At 45.2% G+C, this 21675-nt stretch overlaps 1 protein-coding gene across 1 annotated transcript in view; it reads left to right on the top strand.

The window, feature by feature from the left end:
* ABCB11 (ATP binding cassette subfamily B member 11) overlaps positions 1-21675 on the top strand; it is a 47524-nt gene that overhangs the window by 11893 nt on the left and 13956 nt on the right. The window contains exons 8-17 of the mRNA XM_056861099.1: positions 1907-2078; positions 4630-4754; positions 6444-6618; positions 8639-8752; positions 12385-12495; positions 12611-12736; positions 15143-15346; positions 17880-18050; positions 18787-18988; positions 19425-19488. Coding sequence (XP_056717077.1) covers positions 1907-2078; positions 4630-4754; positions 6444-6618; positions 8639-8752; positions 12385-12495; positions 12611-12736; positions 15143-15346; positions 17880-18050; positions 18787-18988; positions 19425-19488 — 1464 coding nt within the window. The remainder of the gene's footprint in view (positions 1-1906; positions 2079-4629; positions 4755-6443; positions 6619-8638; positions 8753-12384; positions 12496-12610; positions 12737-15142; positions 15347-17879; positions 18051-18786; positions 18989-19424; positions 19489-21675) is intronic.

Below are 21675 nucleotides of genomic sequence, written 5' to 3'. Positions count from 1 at the left end.
CTAGGCAGCGAGTAAAATGCAGCTGTTGTCAAGACCAGTCTTGTAGCTAAGCAGGTGTAGACAGCAACTGTGAATAGATACCAAAGGAGAAAAAGATAGTGCTGCTGGCCGGCTTTTTGCCTTAAAACCATGACTTTGTTTCTGTATACAAAGGTCAAAAAGGCCACTATATGTCAATAAGAGGCTCTAGAGTTGGAGGGAAGGTCAGCCACAGCCCAGTGGGTAACAAGAGGGTGGAAACGCACAATGAATAAGATACTTGGATATTTTTCCTTTCCATTGGGCCATTTCCCACATAGGGAACACATACATGAGGTTGCCTAATACTGAGTCAGACTTTTGATCTATCAGGGTCATTGAGGTGAATTAGCCACCCAGGGTTGAACTTTCTCACCTGCTCAGCCCCAACCCCTAGCAGCTAACCTGTAAAAGGTGTTGGAACCTGTTTGTTTGTTTTTAATGACTGATAGACTTATTTGATTTTGTGTCATATTAGGATGTTTTATGTCTGTTAGCTACCTTGGGTATTCTTATAGGTGAGAAACAAACAAACAAACAAAGGCCAGTATTATCTACTGTTACTGGCAGTGGGTCTCCAAGGTCTCAGAGTGAAGAGAGCATTCCTTGAAGACAACCCAGAACCTGCAGTTTGTTCAGAATGCAGCAGCTTAATTATTGTAAGGGGCTAGCCAATGGGAACATTGGAGAGGAGGGACAGTGGCTCAGTGGTAGAGCACCTGCTTGGCACGCGGAAGGTCCCAGTTTCAATCCCCAGCATCTCCAGTTAAAGGGCCCAGTCAAGTAGGTGATGTGAAAGACCTCAGCCTGAGACCCTGGAGAGCTGCTGCCAGTCTGAGTAGACAATACTGACTTTGATGGACCAAGGGTCTGATTCAGTATAAGGCAGCTTCATGTGTTCATGTGTGAACATATTTCATCCATCTTAGAATAGCTGCATTGGATCACAGTTTGTTTCCAAGTCCAGTTCATGGTACTAGTTATGATCTTTACAGCCTAGGACCCACATATCTGATGGTCTGTCTCCTCCTATGTGTCCCCATGCGCCAACTATGCTTTTCAGCCTCCCCATTGAAGGTGGGCTACCTGGCATCAACCAGAGCACATGCCTTTCCTACTTTGTAGCTCCCACTTTATGGAATGGGCTCCCTGAGGAGGTGAGGGGAGCACCATCATTAGATAGCTTCAAGAGGTCCTTTTATTCACCATGAACTTTTAGTAGGGGTATAGACTGTAAGCATCTTTTGTGAGGAGGAGGGGATCTGGGTTTTTATCCTGGTAGCTTTAAATTGTAATGTTTTCACTATGACTTGTAAGCCACCTTGAGCCATGAGGAAAGGTGAAATATAAATATTTAAACAAACAAACAATTGTCTTTTGCGTGGCCTAGCACCTAATCCTTTTTTAACTGAAGATGCTGCGGGTTGATCTTGGTACCTTCTGCATGCAAAGCAGATGCCCAACCACTGAGCCACATCCCACACCAAGTGGCGATACCTGAGCAGCAAGATGAGTATCTGTACAAAAGCTTCCTCGTTGTAATCCCACTTACCAAACGGAATACTAAAACTTGGAAAGACAAATTTCCAAAAGTGTAGAGTGAACCAGTGTCTGAATATAGTGCAATCTCTGAACTGGTATCAGGTAAAAGCTTGGAGGGCGAAGATACACAGAACAAAACATCTGCCCTAGAAATCCAAGGGGCTATCATCACTTTGGTGTATCTTCTGCCTAGTAAAACGACTGACCACAGGCAAAGAAATACCTAGCTGAACAATTCTCCTCGTGGTTTCTCCAACTCAGAAAAGAACATCGAAACAAATGACCATTTTGAATGGTTATCAAGGCAAAATGTACCCACTTCTTCAACTTTTCTTGTTCTCCACAGTGACGTTAATAAAATAAACGATGCTGTTGCTGACCAAGTAGCGATCTTTATCCAGCGCTTCACCACCTTTGTTTGTGGATTCCTGTTAGGATTTGTCAGTGGCTGGAAGCTGACCTTGGTCATTATTGCCGTCAGTCCACTAATTGGGGTTGGAGCTGGAATAATTGGTCTGGTGAGGAATTGATGCTGTTCATTTCTATATGATTTTTAGTAGTAATGTAGAGAAGGAGAACTAGGGCCAAGTTTTTGAAGTTGGTGACCATGGGCTTTTATGCAGGGACATTTCCCCATGGTCACCCCCGCCGACTGCTTTGGGGCTTCCTTTTTGATTATGTATGCCTTTTCTGCCCATCAGAGGTTGCCTCGCTCTCCCCGTGTCTTTTGCCTACATTTTCCAGATTCTGGCTAAAACGGCATCTGGAAAACATGGGCAAAACACTCAGGGAGAGCTTGGTGACCTCTGATGGGTGGGAAAGGTATGCATAATCAAAAAGGAAGCCCTGAAGCAGTCTGACCATGGGGAAATGTCCCTGCATAAAAGGCCCATGACAGAAACTCAGAACAACTCCACAGAACTTTGCCAAATTGTTTACTACAGGTCACTGGTTAATACTGAATCTCAAGTGGTTTTTTTTCCTTCTTTTTTTTTACCCCACTGGAGCAAACTGAATACATATAGTCTGGTAGGGGGTCTGACAGCACATACAGTCCGCCTCAAACTGTTGTGTCAGTGATGCAGTAAAATAACTTTAGGCTCTGGATTTACAGGGTAATCCTATGCACAGTTACATCCTTCTAAATCCATTGAAGTCACTGGGCTTAGAATTATGTAACTCTGGTTAGGATGGCCACTGCTAGGGATCTTATGATGCTCCCATTTAGATGGGCATGTATATTTTGAATGCAAACCTACAGTCTGCTTGGGTGCCTCTTCTGTTAAGCCCATGAGCCGGGGTCCTGGGTCTCTGCCCCAAAGCACTGCCCTGAGCGTGCTACTATGTTATGTGAAAAGGGCTTATGTGCCCTGAGATCAGACAGAAACAGAAAAAATTGATTTTCTTTTGACAATGTGAAAATTGAAAGGTGATGGATATGTCACAGTACTGTGCAGAGCACAAATGACTACATAATCTAAGTGAATAAAAGCCAGTTAGTGTGGGTGTTGTAACAAACCCGCCCTGGGTCTGCATGTTCTCACATGCATGGCGCATGTTTGCCTGAATATAAAAGCATGTTCCTCTTCAGTGCCACCACCACAAGAATAGAAAACCCAGTCTATCACATAACCAGTGCCTTGGGGAACCCTGGTAAGGCTGCCTCTGAGTGAGTACAAAGGGCAGAGCATCCAATTACTTTAACACCCCCCATGCCTACATGACCTTAGCATGTAAGAATGGTGTTCAGCTCGAGTAAGATTTGAGTCACAGTTTGCCTTCTTAAACAGAAGAGAAGCTTTATTACTAGAGATTAAACTAGAGCACCTACATGGAAAATAGCTGTCAGGCCTAGCAGATACAGATATAAGTAAAGAAAAATGAAACATATCTGAATTACATTACAAGACATAAGAACACAAGAAAAGCCATGCTGGATCAGACCAAGTTCCATCCAGTCCAGCAGTCTGTTCACACAGTGGTCAATCAGGTGCCTCTAGGAAGCCCACAAACAAGACAACTGCAGTATCACCCTGCCTGTGTTCCACAGCACCTAATATAATAGGCATGCTCATCTGATACTGGAGAGAATAGGTAGAGTTACCTTAGATGAAGCTACATTAGATGAAGCAACAGATCCCCAAACTCCCTACTACCCCTTTGCAAAGGAGTTTGGGTCCCAGCATAGATCACAGCAACCAGGAAAAGTACTTGAACCCAGAACCAAGGAAAATTACACCTTTTAAACCTTCTGACAGCTTAGGTGAAAACCAGAGTTAAGAATCCTTCCCCTTGTGGGAGACACTCCAAGCTCTCCCAATCAAGTCCTTTGATACGTAACCCTCGTCTCCCTACCCCTGATTAGTTTTTTTTTTATCACTGGAATTCATCTCCTCCATTTGTATCTGAAGGCCCAGATGGGCTATCTCAAGCAGAACTCAGTTCCTGATATCTGGCTCTTCCTGGCTTGCATTTTATTGTACCTTCTCGTGTGAAAATAAACAATTGCCATGGTCCACATCCATAATAGCCATGACTAGGCATTGTCTTTATGGTGTCACAAGATTTTCTGCTGGTTTTGCTGCAGTACCCTAACGTGGGGGGGACCCCTCTAGAACTGGCCACTAGAAAAGGCAACCCTTCAACCTTTTCTGTTATCCTTGCCTTTAGATGTCCCCTTATAACTTGAAGCCCCCCCCCCTTGTTAAACAGCTGTTCCTGGAGCAGAGGACCTCAGTATTGGAATACAATGATGCTGTCCCAAAACACCCTTAAACTTCGCTATATCCCAACCAGAAACTGAATTTCTCTCATAGAAACAATTGAGCACAGAAGATTTTGAGTGGAATAATAGCAGTGCAATACTAAACATTGAAATCAATGGGCTTAGAAGAGTGTAACTGCTTAGGATTGCACTGTAAGTAAGCAACATATATACCTGCGCAAATTAAATGTTCCCTTTATAAACTTATGCTATCTGGTGTGAAAGGAAGGAGCTTGTTCTACTCAGTATAATAGCAAAAAAAAAGCCCCCGCCCTTATGTAACACTTCTTCTGATGGGTTTTTAGGCTGTGGCAAAGCTGACGGGTCGAGAATTAGAAGCTTACGCCAAAGCTGGTGCCATTGCTGACGAAGTCCTCTCGTCCATCCGAACCGTGGCTGCTTTTGGAGGGGAAAGAAAAGAAGCGGAAAGGTCGGTTCCGATATTAAGCGTGGGCCACCCGCCTAAAGCAAGCAAATAATACAAAGCTATTATATGTATGTCTTGTTGGTCTAGGTATAAAAGGCAGCAAGTATAACTAAATTGCAACAGCTGGAAATGAGCTTTAGTTGTATAGATAGCCTTTGGCCAGTTCTACCTTAAGGGAGGTCCCTAGTTTGCCTGCTGTCTCTTCTCGTACCACTAGTGGTCAGGACTGATCCAAAAGCCGTCCTTGTAATTTGTTGGCAGTCTACCCTTTCCCCTTGGAACATCCAGATAGTGGAGCGTTTCCAGGGCTGGAATGATCGCTGTCCACCGAGTCTGACTTTTTTAACCTCCCCCTTCCCACTGCCCACCTCCCACCTCCCAATACCCTCCCCCCAAATACTACTCCTAGGGCAGTATTTGGAGGGGGTGCATTTTCGGTTTTATAGCAGGAGGCAAGAAGGTTGTGCTCCACTAGGGTTGCCAACCCCCAGGTACTAGCTGGAGATTCCCTGCTATTACAGCTGACCTCCAGACAATAGAGGTCAGTTCACCTGGAGAAAATGGCCGCTTTGGCAATTGGACTCTATGGCATTGAAGTCCTTCCCCAAACCCCGCCCTCCCCAGGCCCCGCTCCCAAAACCTCGCGCCGGTGGCGAAGAGGGACCTGGCAACCCTATGCTCCACAGACAGAAATACTTCCATCCCCAGAAACTTTCCGCTGGACCCAATACAAGTTTTGTAGATACAATTGATCCTAGTTAAGCACAGTATGCCTTTTTTTAAAAAATGCCGTTCTCACTATGACGGGATTAGAACAGACCCGTTTTTAAATAAAAGGGTGTGCTGCCATCTCATCTTGTTTCAGTCTAAATCGAATGACGTGGGATATTCACTGCTGGCAGTGTAATGTTTTGTTACCATGGCAGCAAATTCGACACAAAGGTTTGTCTCTGCCATCTGAGTCTGTGTTATTCTGTCTCACTCTGTTCTTGCTAAGGTCTCCATGTCCTGGTTTTCTTAAGTGAAAAATTGTGCCTTTGTGTTTCAATTGCCCCGGCCTTTTTCTTAATTACCAACCCACACAAGGATGGAGCTTCTGCACCACTGCAGAAGGCTTCCTGATTCCCGTTACCAGTCACTTTCAGTAGAAACAAGAGCCAGCTTTACTTGCCAATTCCATAATTCTCTCTCAAGAATCCCCATGTTTTTTCAGCATACTGCAGCGCATTCATTGGGAACAGTCTGGCATCATGGGCAGAGGGACACAATTTCAGCTTTTGTTGGGTTGGGGGGAGGAATTCTGAAACGATGAAGTAGGTATGTATGGCAAATGGGTTCACATTATCTCTAGGGCAACAGTGGGATCAAATATAACAAGTGCCAATTAGGCACTGCATTTGAAGTACCATCAATTTTAGCACAGTCCCTAACTCTCCACCCATACCCGCTGCATTCTTGCAATAGGAACTGCATCAGCATGAGAGTCAATCAGGACTCAATGAGCTTGCAAAGTTCATTCAGAGCATGGAATATCAAGGGTTAAGCCACTGCGTTGGGAGAGTGCTCGTGCAACATATTCCTCTCCTGCACTGACATCGCCCCCAAACATTGGATCAGGTTGTTTTATTCCTTCCCTTTTATTATTCCTCAAATGCATATCTTCAATGTTCCTATTATTTTTCCCCTCTGCAGATATGACAAAAACCTCATTTTTGCCCAAAACTGGGGGATCAGAAAAGGAATAATCATGGGATTTTTCACTGGTTACGTTTGGTTTATTATTTTCATGTGTTATGCACTAGCCTTTTGGTATGGCTCAAAACTTGTCCTTGAGCAAGAGGAGTACTCTCCTGGCACGCTTTTACAGGTAATGGCTTTCTAATGTCCTTCCCCCCCCCCCCGTTTGTCTAGCCTCTGGGTGGTAGGGGGATCAACCATTAAGAGGATTCATGCTTCTGGCCTACTCACAGATTGGATGCACTGATTGTTACAAGTTATTCAATGGGCCTTTGTAATGCAGGTCAGAGGAATAAATCTTTTTGCTTAAAAATAGTGATTTTATCTGTGTTGATAGTATTTGTGTAGTTGTTAAGAGAGATTAAAAATAACAAGAAATGCTCTTGAAATAACTTTTTATCATGCCATACTTTAAACCATGGGTTGACAATTTTGAGGGCCCCAAATGCCTCCACCCCATACTAGCATCCACGTGTGATGATGTTGGTTTGCTGACAAACAAATGCATGGGGGAGACAAGGGCTATACTTGACTGGGAACAATTGGGAACAAGCCAAACGTCAGCAGTGCCAGGACCTCAGGCTAGGTTTCCCATTTGCCCGCTTATGGTGGGAGGCGTCCAGCCAGTTGCAGCCCTTGCCTGCCGATGCTTTGCCGATCAGTGGGTGGAAACTGGGGCCAAACAGTGATGTGTGTGCAATCATCTTGCAGAGAAAAATGTAAAAGAGAAATTAGGCGTTGGGTAGACCTGGATAGCCCAGGCTAGCCTGATCTTGTCAGATCTCAGAAGCTAAGCAGAGTCAGCCCTGGTTAGTATTTGGATGGGAGACCACCAAGGAATACCAGGGTTGCTGTGTGCAGAGGAAGGCACTGGCAAACCACCTCTGTCAGTCTCTTGCCACGAAAACCCCAAAAGAGATCGCCATAAGTCAGCTGCGACTTGACGGCACTTTACACACACACACTTACAGGTAGTTATGGCCATAGAGTTCCTGGCAATTCCTAGAGCGACCCATAAGTGACAAGGGAGAGCCAGCATGGTATAGTGGTTAAGAGCGGTGGTTTGGAGCAGTAGACTCTAATCTGGATTCCCCACTCCTCCACATTAGCAGCGGACGCTAATCTGGTGAACTGCTTTGGTTTCCCCACTCTTACACATGAGGCCAGCTGGGTGACCTTGGGGTAGTCACAGCTCTCTTAGAGCTCTCTCAGCCCCACCTACCTCACAGGGTCTCTGTTTTGGGGACGGGAAGGGAAGGTGATTGTAAGACAATTTGATGCTTCCTTAAGTGGTAGAGAAAGTCGGCGTATAAAACCAAATCTTCTTCTTCTCTAGCAATCACCAGAAACTCTATGACACAGCCTGGCAACTTTACCTCAGGCCCAGATGGGGGCTGCATGGTTCTGGCATTCAACAATGGGCTTAAGCCATGCATATCACGTTCTCCTGTATCACCCATCCCAGCACCTGTGCTTTAGATGCATGGTTGCCAGCATATCTTCAGCAAAGCCTGGGAGATTTTGAGGATGGTGACTGTGGAGGGTGAAAGTTAGGGAGGATATGATGTCAGGTCTGGGTTATGCTCTAGCAATTTCCACAGTCTCTGTGGTAAAGAACATAGAGACATGGTGAAATTCCTAGAGCATCACTATGGAGGCCATTTTCCAGCCATTTTTCTCCATCTCCTCAGGTTCTAGAGAGTAGGGGATTAGGTGAGTGACGGCAGGGGTTTACCAGCTGCAGGCAGACAAGTGGCAGGCCTGCTCAGCTGTTTGGTTGGGGAACCAGCCCGGTGTACTGAGGAAAACGGTTTGGTGTGCTGCTGTTCAGAATGCATAGCAGTGGTTGTCTACCCTGGCTTTGAACCACGCTATGAATCTTGCTTGTCCTTATCACTGTGAAATCTGAAATGGCTTCTCCATTTGTGACCATTCTGTACTTTTAATTGCTTTCTGTAAAAATGACTATTGGTCAATCGTTTTCCCATCTGTACCCTTCCTTACCATTTTTCATGAGGTCAAAGCATTTGCCTGCGTTCCAAAAATAGTCCCTGATGACTCCCACTGCTTTCAATTATGATTTAAATTTAGTGTCCCAGCATTTTCGAAAGAAAAGATGCAGGGGAAACGGAATTCCTTGTGCTTTTCAGGTTTTCTTTGGTGTTCTGATCGGTGCCTTAAATCTCGGCCAAGCTTCTCCGTGTCTGGAGGCCTTTGCAACTGGCCGTGGGGCTGCAACAAACATCTTTGAGACGATAGATAAAGTGAGTAATTGATGGCTTCAGCCTTGCTTTTTTGGAAGGGGGAGTTATTAATCAATTTACCGTATTTTAAGCTCCAGCCCACAGTTCAAAAGATAACTATTATGGTTATTAAGGGAGGGAAGGAGGGAAGCGATTGCAAAATTAAAGCACAGCAGCACCCTGCCAGTGAATTCATAAAGAATGCATTCATCCAAGTGATGCTTTTAAATTGTTTGCTGATGAATATTCACACTATCACCGATCCCTAATATTTCTCTATTAGGCCAGTCGTGCTATTTGCAATTGAATGGTTTCAGGAACCAAGCTGCCACGGTTTCTCCGGCACTCAAGTCTAAGGAATGAAATGAGGCCAGAGGCTCAGATAAGAATTTTAACACGCTGGGTAGAAACAGAACAGCCAGGTCAAAATGTTCAGCCCTTCTTCCCATGTCATGCCATCAACCATCAGTGAGCAGCATTTGTAAAAGCCTGCTGAACTTGTCTCCTTTTTAATCCTTACTGAACCGGAAGATTTTTTAATGGCAAGAGGTAAATAGAGAAGAAAAACTTGTATGCTGTCATGTACTTAATAGTCTCTTTAACCTGTCAATAGTGCTGTCCTAAGCAGAATGACACCCTTCTAAGATCACTGACTTCAATGTACTCAGAATCAAATTCAGAATCAGATTCACTAATACGGCATACACCAGTCGAACACTTATGTCATTTATACATGAAATAAAAGATTACATACATAGATTTTACAAAAACAGTATCTAGTTAAAATTCTTGAATAATATATAATAAACTAAAATTCACCAAATATTAAAAGATTTTATAGATTTAATCTAATTGCTATGACCCAACTTTAAGCGGCCGACTTTGTATGCAACTGCACAGAATTTAGCTACTTGCTTTACCATCTGGACATTTCCTTCCCAAAGGAGACTCTTCATTCTCCCTTCCTCTGAATTGACTGTGATTTGACTTAGCAGGGGAATGATTAGTTTACGATGAGCTTCCTCATAAAAAGAGCTCCTGAACAAAACATGCTCTATAGCAATGATGGCGAACCTTTTAGAGACCGAGTGCCCAAACTGCAACCCAAAACCCACGTATTTATCGCAAAGTACCAACACGGCAATTTAACCTGAATACTGACGTTTTAGTTTAGAAAGAACAACTCATACATTAACAACCCCACTTCATCCCATGCTAGTGGAGTTGCTCTGCACAGGAACGCGCAGCCGGACGGTATCCGGGGGGCGCGCCCCTCACCTTATAGAGCACGTAGTGCAGGTTACAGGTAAGGGGTGCATCGCTGGAAGTTGTGCAGGGTCTCCGCCGGCGGGTAGCGGAACTGGAAGACAGGCAGGCCTTGCTTGCAGCGCCGCAGGCAGGAGGCCCCGCTGCAGGACGCGCCCAAAGAGCTCCAGCTCATCCAGCCCCTCGTCCAACGCGGCGCCGAGGCCCAGCTCTCCAAAGGCCGGCTCCCCGAGCCAGGGCTCCCCCGGCGCTTTGCTGCCGCCGCTGGCTCACTTCTGGTGGCAGTGTGCCTCGCGGTTGCGTAGCAGGTGGTGGATGCGCAGGCTGGCCTCCAGGGCGCAGATGCTCTCCTTCCAGTCCTCGCCCTCGTATTGCTCCAGCGCGTAGGCATGCTGCAGTGGCAGCAGCTTGGCTGCCAGGAAGCCACGGAAGCTGTACTTCTTGTACTGCACGCCGGCCAGGGCAGCCAGCAGCAGCAGTAGCCCCCGGCTTCACCGTTCCATGCCCGCCCCACCACCGCCGCTGCCTGCTGCTGCTGCTGCTCCGGAGCTGCTCGGTTGCTCAGAGGACCATCGGGAGACTCCAGGAAGCAGGGGGGAAAGGAAGGTAGGAGGCAGGCCCGGGCGGATCCTGCAGGGTCTACGCGCGGCGGGCGGGCGAGGGGAGGGACCAAATGGCCAAAACACACGGGAGGTTTTTCCTTGGATTTGCAACTCTCTAGATGTGCTGGGGTGATGGCGCGTGTGCCCACAGAGAGGGCTCTGCGTGTCCCCTCTGGCACGCGTGCCATAGGTTCGCCACCACTGCTCTATAGACTCCAGTTCTCCAGACGTACAAAGGCGCATCCATTCCGTTCTCGGAAGCCTCTTAAATCTACCTTCTATAATCGCCAAAGGTAAAGCGGAGCATCTTGTTAATGTAAAGGCTCTCCTTTGTTTGGTCATCAATAAGAAAGATAGATAATCAGCTGGCGCTTGGATGTATCTGTTTCTGCAATGTACTCAATAGTGTCCTGTTAAAGAGACATCTGCCGTATGGACTAGGCCTGCTAATAATGGCCGCTCCAGCTCCCCACCTCTGCCGGCAACCTCAAGATGGGGCTTGGAGTTCTTTCGGAATTACAACTGGACTCCGGAGATCAGTTCCTCTGGAGAAAATGTCAACTTCAGAGGCCAGGCTCTATGGCAATAAATTGCAGCTGAGCTCCCTTCCTTCCCCAAATGCTACCCTCCCCCCACATCTCCAGGAACTCACCAAGCTGGAGTTGGCAACCTTATGCGCTGCTCTCTCCCTAAACTCTTGTGCCTCCCTAAACCCTATATGTGAGCAGAATCAGGCAGGCCATAGAGCAGACAGCTATTTAAGCAGCTCAAATCAGTTATTCAGTAAATAATAATCATCCTTAGCATTTGTATAGCAGGGCTCAGGCTTCCAATCCCTTTATGTAAATAATCTTTTTTTGTAATCCTTACAACCTAAAGTAAGTGAGTATTATTATCCCCATCACGGAGTTACCTTTTAGCTTATGGGGGGCCACCCAGACCTACTACAGGCGAGGAGCATCAATTCACCCATGGTCTCTTCCCAAGCTACCAGTAGGTAGATCTGGTTGTCAGTAGCATGGCAGGAGGTGAGGGGCTGTGGCTCAGTGGCAGAGCATCTGCTTGGCATGCAGAAGGTCCCAGGTTCAATCCCCGGTATCTCCAGTTAAAGGGACTAGGCAGGTAGGTAATGTGAAAGACCCTTGGAAAGCCTCTGCCGGTCTGAGTAGACAATACTGACTCTGATGGACCAAGGGTCTGATTCAGTATCAGGCAACTTCATGTGTGATGGCAGAATTGTAAAAATGTATTTAAAACATTATCTGTCACTTTTCCATTTTGCTCAACATGGTGATCCTGCATAGGTAGACACTGCTTGGTAGGTCTGCATGCTCCAGGGCTGTTTCAATGACCCAGTCTTCCTCTGATTCTCATATTGCAATGGTGGAAAGAGAAGGATTGTATAGAAACACCTGGCATACTTGTTGTTGAGACAAAATTGGTGCTGGGGATTTCACAGTTCATAGTTTATCTCTCAGTTGCTACACCACACCAACAGCCTCTAAAGAAAGCCTGGATGCTTTGTGTTGCTACACTTCCATTGGTGTAGCTAGACCTCTGTTGTCTTGCTACATCTCCACAGGCAAGTATGCTGGTACAAATCGGGCATCCACGCCATCACTTTGGACTCATGATTATGTTACCACTACATCTGCTGCAAAGCAAATTCCACAGCCAGACCAGGGAAAGGATAAGATGGTAACATGGAGTGCACTGCCTGTTTCATGTAGAAAAGGTTTTTCTCCTGAGAACACTACCAAGTAACATAACTTCATTCTACCTTAGGAACCCACCATCGATTGCATGTCAGAAAGTGGCTACAGCCTGGATAAAGTTAGAGGCGAAATTGAATTCCATAATGTGACGTTCTACTATCCATCCAGACCTGAAGTAAAGGTACGTGGTCATCCGTGCTGTTGTAGCATAATCCCCAGATGTTGCTCCCAGGACTAACAGTGGCATTTTCCAAATATTGTACCTCCCCTCTCTTTTTTTTTTTTTACATTTCCAGATTTTAGATAAACTCAGTATGGTTGTCAAGGCAGGGGAAACAACAGCTTTTGTTGGCCCTAGTGGAGCGGGGAAGAGTACGACCGTGCAGCTCATCCAACGATTCTATGACCCTAAGGAAGGCATGGTGAGAACCTGACCTAACCTTGTTGTAACAGCATTTTTATTTTAATCTGAAGATCCTTGAGGTGATTTCCATTCTCTGATTAATTCAGCTGGACCTTTATCACGTGTGCCAATTATACTTGTGGTCCAGGATCAGGGCGAGGAAGAGAGAGATAGTGGCATGCTTACATGGGAGAGAAGATTGAACCCTTCTGTTGCTAGTAATTTGCTGTGCATGTAGCCAAGAGCCAGCTCTGGATGGTGGGGGAAGAGAAGGGGAGGTAGTTCTGTTGTGTTGAATACAGATCCTCATTCACAATGCCAGCTGGACCTGCAAGGAGACAGATGTGGTCCCTTGTTTTCAAAGTATTACAGAAAGTACATACCGCTTTGGGGAGGTGCCTTAGTGGTAGAACATCTGCTTTGCTTGCAGAAGGTCTCAGTTAAATCTCCAGTTAAAAAAAAACCAAGTAGTACGTGATGCTTGAAACCCTGGAGAGCCGTTTCCAGTAAAAGTAGACAATACTGATCTTGATAGACCAGTGATTTCATTCAGTATCTTGCAGGTTTTTGTTCATGTGGTTGCTGACATTGTCAACACAATGTGCTGTTTATTATTTTCTTAAAATATTTATTTTAAGTTAAAATATTTATATATTGCTTTTCTCCCAATCAATAGGACTTTCTTCAAATGGGGGGGGGGGGCTGTTTTGTTACCAAATTAGATTTTTGCACTGTATCTGGATAAATATATTTTGAAACACAACTTTGTACGGGGATGGCCCTGGCAGGGACCGATGGCCAGGGCCCGGGCCTGGACTTACCCCGGACTTAGTCCACTACCCCTCAGTCTGCAAAGGGTAGGCAGTGAGAGTGTGAGAGACAATGGACAGCAGGGCACATATTTCACCTGCAGCCAGATGGTTCACTTAAAAAAGACTGCCCCATGATGGAGTGTGAGGTGGGGTGTGACTTAGCCATGCCAATGGCAGCACCACCTGCCGGACCACCCCCGCTCCTGGTGGTGGTACAAATAGCAGGTTGGCATCTAACAGCCTTACTAGGAAGCCGCTGGATCAACCCGTCCTCAGCTCTTCACGCCGCTCTCAGCGCTCACCAGGCCAGACTCCAGACCTTCTGCAGCCTCGGTGGGTCACAGGCTGCAGGGAGGGTACTGATTTAGAATTGGGATCTGAGATAGATAGATTCTCATATCACACTTCAAATTTAAGAGTGGAAGGCTCCTATGAATGATTCCTGTGCCCAGATGTGACAGCATCAGGGGATATCTGTTGCTCCATCCCAAACAGACACTAGTTCTATATTTCAGCTTCCTTTATTTTGCTGCTATAGCATGACTTTCAGTTCCTTCACTAAGGCTGGTACACACTCCTACTACATCCAGGAGCTTAAGGGCAGAACCTGGCAAAGGGCTAGGAGGGCCATCAAACCCAGGAAAGGGAGCTTGACCTTGCTTGAACCTTCTTCTTTCTCTCATCTGATTTCTTTGGGCTTTCTACTTTTCCATTAGTGTCTATCTTTATCCTAAGGTTGCCATCTCTGGGTTGGGAAATTCCTGAAGATTTCAGGGTGGAGCCTGGGGAGGGTGTGGTTTGTAGAGGGGAGTGACCTCAGTAGGACATAACGCCATACAGTCCCACCTTCTAAAGTAGCCATTTTCGCTAGGGGAACCGATCTCTCTAGTGTGGAGATCAGTTGTAATTCTGGGAGATCTCACCTGGAGGTTGGCAACTCTACTCCATCCACATTTAGGATGCTGTCTGGCCTGGCTCTGACAAGCATCTGTTGAGCCCCTTAATGGCAAGGCAAGTGAGTCCTTGGTCACAATAATGAGTGGCTGTAGAAACAGGAACCAGGCAGGGGACATCACTGCCTGCTTATGTCAGCTGCAGAAGGGTTGGTACTTGGTCAATAAGACGGGTGGTGATGGTGGCTGCGTAGCACAAGGAAACAGACTCTGAACATTCTCCAGCAGAAGATGAGGGCAGCCAGAAATCAAAGGCCTTGCTCACACCAGAATCTAAGACCGGTGAAACTAATTTCATGAGCCCTCTGGAAAGAGGCTGTAGATATTGGGAGGGTATTGTAAATTGCTTTGGAAACCAAATAGCATTTCCAAAGCAGTTTGTAATGTGGCATGGGTAGGATTAAAGAAAACAGGGGAAATCCATTGGATGAATACAGGCCTCTTCCATGAGCTCCAACCCACTTTCCATATGAATTTTGTGTGTAGCTGGATACGCTGATAGGCAGAACCACACCTTTGGGAAGCAGACCTAAGTTAGACCGTCCTGATGGCATCTGTTGAATTTTGGAGGTTAAAAGGGCCCGATCCTATGTGAAGCAACAGTAACCCAACAAACATGCTGTGACTGGTATTTCCCCTACAATTACTGTTGTTGTATAGGTTACGCTGGATGGACACAATATCCGCTCCCTTAATATCCAGTGGTTGCGTTCTTTGATTGGCATAGTCGAGCAGGAACCGGTCCTGTTTGCTACCACCATTGCAGAGAACATTCGATACGGTCGGGACGACGCAACTATGGATGACATCATCAGAGCTGCCAAAGAAGCCAATGCCTATAATTTTATCATGGATTTGCCCCTGGTAAAACACATTTCACAACATTATAAAATTTGGAAGTGACCACATGCCTCCTGCATGTTTTGCTTTACTTATGTACTCATTGGGTTGCCAACCCTGCGCTGGGAAATTCCTTGAGATATGGGGGTGGAGCCTGGGGACGGCAGGGTTTGGGAGGGACCTCAGCAGGGTATAATGCCATAGGTCATTTATGCATGGGAGTTTTACCTGAGGTTCGTTGCTGGCTGGACCCACACTTTCCAGTTGGGAATCTCTGCACCAGCAGTCTCTGAGCTCAAATCAAGTCCCGCCCCTTTAAATGCTGCTTTCTAATTGGCTTAATTCGCAGTGCTCACTGTGAGAGAAAATCCCCCCCCAAACCCAATTGCCACATAAAAAAGCATTTTAAGAACAAAAAACAAAGAATAGAACAATGTGAAAGAAGTGGGGAGAGAACCCCAACCCTCGGTTCTAAAAAAGCCTTCCTTTTGCTCAGAAAGAGCTCCGAGGAATCAGGAATCAGGAAGCATTTGAATCCCCACCTCTTTACATGATGCTTTGTAATTGGCTGTGAGAGAAACCAAGCTTCTGTGTCCAGTGCTTTGCCTTCTGCACAGAGATTTCAGCTGGGCTGAACTCAGGGGAGAGGGAAGAGTGGGGTTAACAGATGAATGGGAAGTCCTGGACATTGCAAGGGCTAGCAGCGAGGTCATTTCTAACGGACAGAAAACTCGTGCAGAACTCCAAGGAACAATAGATTCAGACAGGGGGCGAACGTGAGTCCAAGTACCCATGCATAAATGACCATAGAGTCCATCCTCCAAAGCTGTGATTTTCGCTCCCATCTGGATATCAGTTATAATTCCAGGAAATCTACAGGACCTTCCTGGAAGTTGGCAACCCTACTCAACAGGCAACATTCATGGCATGTTAAAAAGGCTAGGATCCTGAGAGTTTTATTTGCAGTTTCATCAAAAGGACAGGAAAAAAAGAGCAGGGTTTGGCCCCCCAGCTTACTAGCTGCAGTTCAGTGGTGTGTGCAGCTGCCATCTGCATGTACTTTAGATCTTTTCTGAACATTTCCCTCTCAATAGCTTCCTCCGTGGAATTCTCAAACTGCTTTTTAATTTCCTTTGCGTTTGAAGCAGATTGGGGTTCTTCTGAAGTGGGAATTCTGAAAAAGAAAGTGTGTAAGAGACAAGCATGCTTATGTGCCATTCTCCAGCTCCCTTAAGCTTCCGTTTCAGATGACTGGTAGAGAAGTTGAAAAGGCAATTTGTTTGTCTTTAGGACTGCAGAGAGGTAAACCTTCAGCAAATTATAATGGGTGCATGCTTTGAAGATGCGTCTTTGGATTACAGTCATTGTGGGTAGCTTTTTTGTCTGGGTAGTGAAGAGCGTATAAAGTGATGTGTAGGTTTGTGAGTTTACACACACACAAATGAAAAGTCAAAACCAAAGTCAGGTGGAAGATATATGTAGTTTTACAGCTGTCTAAATATCTGGGCTTTCAATACATCTCACATTTCATACTCAGATTTGAGCATTTTGAGAGTCATAGGTAAGTGGCGGAACAAGGGAGCAACACCTAGCATCTTAATCCAAAGAACCTTAGGTAGAAAGGCCAGGAAAGTTTGCTCAGGAGAGTCACTGTCTGTCAAGGTGGAAAAAATATTTTACTTGATTAAATGCACCATTGGCCTTATTTGGTCTAAAGCAGCACCATAATATCTTAAGACTTCCCAACCTTGTTGAGCCACCACCAGAAAATGGCTGAAATGGGGAGCAGTCACAAGCTGGAAAAATAAATGCACAACTCAGGACACAACAGTGCTTCCCTCTCTGAGAGCCAGCATGGTGTAGTGGTTAAGAACGGTGGTTTGGAGCAGTGGAATCTAATCTGGAGAACTGGGTTTGATTCCTCGCTCCTCCACATGAAGCCAGCTGGGTGACCTTGGGCTAGTCACAGTTCTCTTAGAGCTCTCTTGGCCCAACCTACCTCACAGGGTGTCCGTTGTGGGGAGGGGAAGGGAAGACGATTGTAAGCCGGTTTGATTCTGCCTTAAGTGGTAGAGAAAGTTGATATATAAAAACCAACTCTTCTTCTTCTTCTTCTTCCTTCTCTTCCCCCCTTTTTTCCTTCTACTCAGTTGGGGCCAAACACACCACACTCCAGAGAAAGAGTCAAATTAGAGTCTTGTATGAAGACAACAGGAAACATGATAGATGCTATGGGCCACACAGGCACCATGCTGGATATCATTTTCTTAAAGTCTTTTTTACGTTCTGAGGAAATGGTATAAAATCTGTAAACAACTCTTTTCATGTGTCCCATGAATCTAATGTGACTAGGAGAATTTGCTTTTTTCTCTCGCTGGGAAATCTGTGAATGATACCTGATTTAGTAGCACACTTCCCACTAGAGAGATGTGTGAGTTTTTCCTTCGTATCATAACTGGAAGCACACAGAGATGACGGTCGGATTATGTTGTAACAAGCAGTGTGAGCGTCATGCTAGGGGAGTAAGATACCTGCTTTCCTATTTCCGCCATTTTAGCAATTTGACACTCTTGTCGGAGAAGGTGGGGGCCAAATGAGTGGAGGCCAGAAGCAAAGGATCGCTATTGCTCGAGCCTTAGTCCGAAACCCCAAAATCCTGCTACTGGACATGGCTACTTCTGCACTGGACAATGAAAGTGAAGCTACAGTTCAAAAAGCTCTTCATAAGGTTTGTCATATTTCAGTGCTACTTCAGTAGGGTGCAGTTCATGGTCAGGAATCTTTTATAAACATTAACTAACCCTAAGGAGTGCGGGGGAGGGGGTTGGCTCTCCCTTGATGGAATTATTTAAGCAGAGGCTTTCAGGGATGCTCTAGGTTTGCATTTCCTGAGCAAGGGGAAGGTTTGGAGACCCTTCTATCTGTATGATTCCATGAAGATCTTTAACTATAAAGTCTTGAGGTCAGCCTTCTCACTAGTTTTTAAAATGATGATCCAGGATATAGAAGTTAATTAAACAGGATGGTGCTGCACATGCTCTGATGGACCAATGGTTTTCCTAGGTGCATGAAGTGTCCTCCCTTGCAATTTTCCCATTAGGAACAAAAAGCTCCATGTATGCATTGAAGCGCTGGTCTCATAAGGAATTCGCAAATTAGTGCACAGCAGTTTGAACCTTACATGTACCCATTGTCTATCAGATGTGCATATGGGAAGAAGGTGGTCAATGACTTCCCAAATATAGCTTTAAGATTACTATTTTAAAAATTGGGAAGAGACATAAAGGGACATAGCACCGTTATGAGTAAGACATCTGCTTTTTGTAACGGGGTGTTTGCAAACCTTTTAACTCATTTAAAAATGGGGAAAGAGAGCAATCATTTCGGTTTAGGGGAATATTCAGACTCCATACGTCAACAGCACTTTTAATCACTTTTTGCCTATCCTGTTTCTGTTGCTTTAGGCTCGCTTGGGACGCACTGCGATCTCAATAGCTCATCGACTGTCCACCATCAAAACGGCAGATGTCATCATTGGTTTTGAGCATGGGAGAGCCGTGGAAAGAGGGACGCACGAGGAGCTGTTAGAACGAAAAGGGGTTTATTTCACACTGGTGACTTTGCAAAGCCAGGGAGACAAGGCACTTGTTGAATCGTCTCTCCAAGGCATGCCCTTTATTTGGCATTTATTAAAAAAAAGATTTGCCATTTAAAAAAAAGTTCACAAACACATACTAAAATCACTTTTCCATATTAGAGCTTGATTCTCCCTTTCCTTTGATTCAATTTGCTATTAGTGTAATATACTGACACCCCACCCCCAGCCAGGTGTGTTCCAAATGAGCCTGTTGGCTTTCAAACTCTCCCAGTCCTAAACCTAATCACTGTTAGAAATGTCTTCAATCCATAACCCAATCCATAACCCAAGTAGTTCATAACTGCCAGTCAAGCAGACAGTTTAATCAGGTGAATCAGACAGTAAGGGATTTGTGAACAAAAAGGCTTGTAAATAAAACCGTTGTCTTAGAGAAATTTCTAATGGAAAATAACTGATTTGATTTTCTTACTTTCTCACAAGCTTCTGTGGTTTTTATTTTTACAGTATCTGAACCAGCACTTGAGAAAGTGCAGTCTTTCAGCAGGGGAAGCTATCAGGCCAGCTTGAGGTAAGCCTTTCGAAATGAAGGAGGAATGTGCAAATTTACCTGTGACCATTTCGTGCTTGTTCATGATAGCTTACCCAGTACGTGGAGTTGTTAGCCAAAATGCTCGGTTATGAATAATATGGGGAAATTAGCGTTCAATAACTGGCAGTGGGCATAACCGAGGGATCGTTAACCAACGTTTACGGGAGTCCAATCCGAGATTCAATAGGAAAGACGAAGGCAGTTTAAAGGTTTTTACTTAATTAACCAGATATGTTCCCAAGCACACAAACATCATATACACAACGTTCATATAGATTCTAAGAGGAAAAAAGGGAGGAGACGAGTGATGGTAGCCAATGTGGCCGGTCCCAGATGACGGGTGATACAATACCTGTCCTGAAGACGAGATGTCCTGAGTTCCGTGGACTAAAACACTGGGGTAAATGGGGCAGAGTGGGGGGGTTCCCAGGGAGGGAAAGAGTGGGGATGGGCTGCGCAAAGCCCAACTCACAGAGTAACGGCAAAGAAGCCAAGGGAAGACCTAAGGTAACATATGGATCTCGGGGACCCCAGGTATACTATTTTTTGAGAGGGGAGGAGACACAGACATCTTGTGAGGTAGGTGGGACTGAGAGTGTTCAGAGAGAACTGTGACTAGCCCAAGGTCACCCTGATGGCTTCATGTGTAGGAGTGCGGAAACAAGCCCTGTTCACCAGATTAGAGTCTGCCACTCATGTGTAGGAGTGAGGAATCAAACCTGGTTCTCCAGATTAGATTCCACTGCTCAAGTGGAGAAGTGAGGAAACAAACCAGTTTCTCCAGATTAGAGTTTATCACTCTTAACCACTACACCATGCTGGCTGCTTTACACACAAAAAAGCCAATGTTTAGAAAGTTTTGGACTGGGATCTGGGAGCCCCATGTTCTAACAGCAATCCCTTCCATCAGCATTAATGACCCATGTGTTCCAAGCCACTAAGTTGAAGGCCTTGAACAAAATTTCTGTTTTGCACTTGTAGATAAGGTGAAGTAGACAATCCTAGAAAAGGAGAAGTAGCCTGTTATGTCTTGAGAAGCCAAAGATCTAGGCTAGCATGGATCATGTTATTTAAATTCCTTTCAGTTAGCAAGTAATCAAGTTATGCCTGTAGGTGTAAATATGAAATGTTTTACTTTAATAAAACCTGCATGCAATGAAACATTTCACCTGGCATCTCTTGGGGTTTGACCTTTTTTTAAAAAAAATAAGAATGAACACACCATGGTGTGCTTTCCAGAGGGATATACGGTGACTATTTTTATTCAGTATTATCCAATATAAATTTGTCTTTATACATTGGACTTGAACAAAGAATTCTCCCCCAGTAAGTTGAAGCACTAGGCTACAAGCCAGTCAGGAAAGGGAACAACCTCTTAAGAGGAAGAATATCTAAAATTGTATGTATTCATTTCTGCTTTGTTCTGAAAAGAGAATTGTAAGCACTGCTTCACAAAAGCAGAAATAATCTTGCAGTTCACGCTGTTCAGAAATGAATGAGCCTTTTTATGGCCACAATGGTCTTGTTTGTATGCTTTATAAGTAGACTTCACCAAGACGTCGTTGATCTTTTCTCCTCTGTTGCCATTCAATCCATTATGAAAAGATATGAGAATGTCTAGGTTTTACTTAAGACTTTTGCGTTCATAAAAGACTCTCTCTAGGGAGCTGCATTGGAAGTGATGTTGTCCTTCTTGTGCTTTCAAGAAACAAGTGGGGGAGGAAGGGGGAAAATAGTATACTCCGGTATCTCTGCAACGGCTGAACCATCAGACATGAATCTGAAGCTTTGACTCGGAAAGCAAAGTTAGGGCCAAAATTATATTCAGCCGCTGATAAACCCATTGAACAGCTCATGAGAGAGGATTGCACATCCGGGCTTCTAGGTAATTATATATGTCAAAACCACAGCATGGGGGGTGGGGAACACCACAGTAATAGGAAATCAAAAATTGCAATATGTAAGACCCTATGAGAGAGCCGGTGTCGTGTAGTGGTTAAGGTGTTGGACTAGGATCTGGAAAACCAGATCCAGGTTCGAATCCCCACTCCACCATGGAAACTTGCTGGGTGACCTTGGGCCAGTCACACACTCTCAGCCTCGACCCTGGCAAGAATTTGAATGGGAGACCTCCAAGGGGCATGACACAGAGGCGGGCAATGACAA

Source organism: Euleptes europaea, chromosome 15 (assembly GCF_029931775.1).
Source record: "Euleptes europaea isolate rEulEur1 chromosome 15, rEulEur1.hap1, whole genome shotgun sequence".
Taxonomy (NCBI): domain Eukaryota; kingdom Metazoa; phylum Chordata; class Lepidosauria; order Squamata; family Sphaerodactylidae; genus Euleptes; species Euleptes europaea.
The sequence above is the reverse complement of the archived record's forward strand: the minus strand, read 5'-3'. Positions and strand labels throughout refer to the sequence as shown.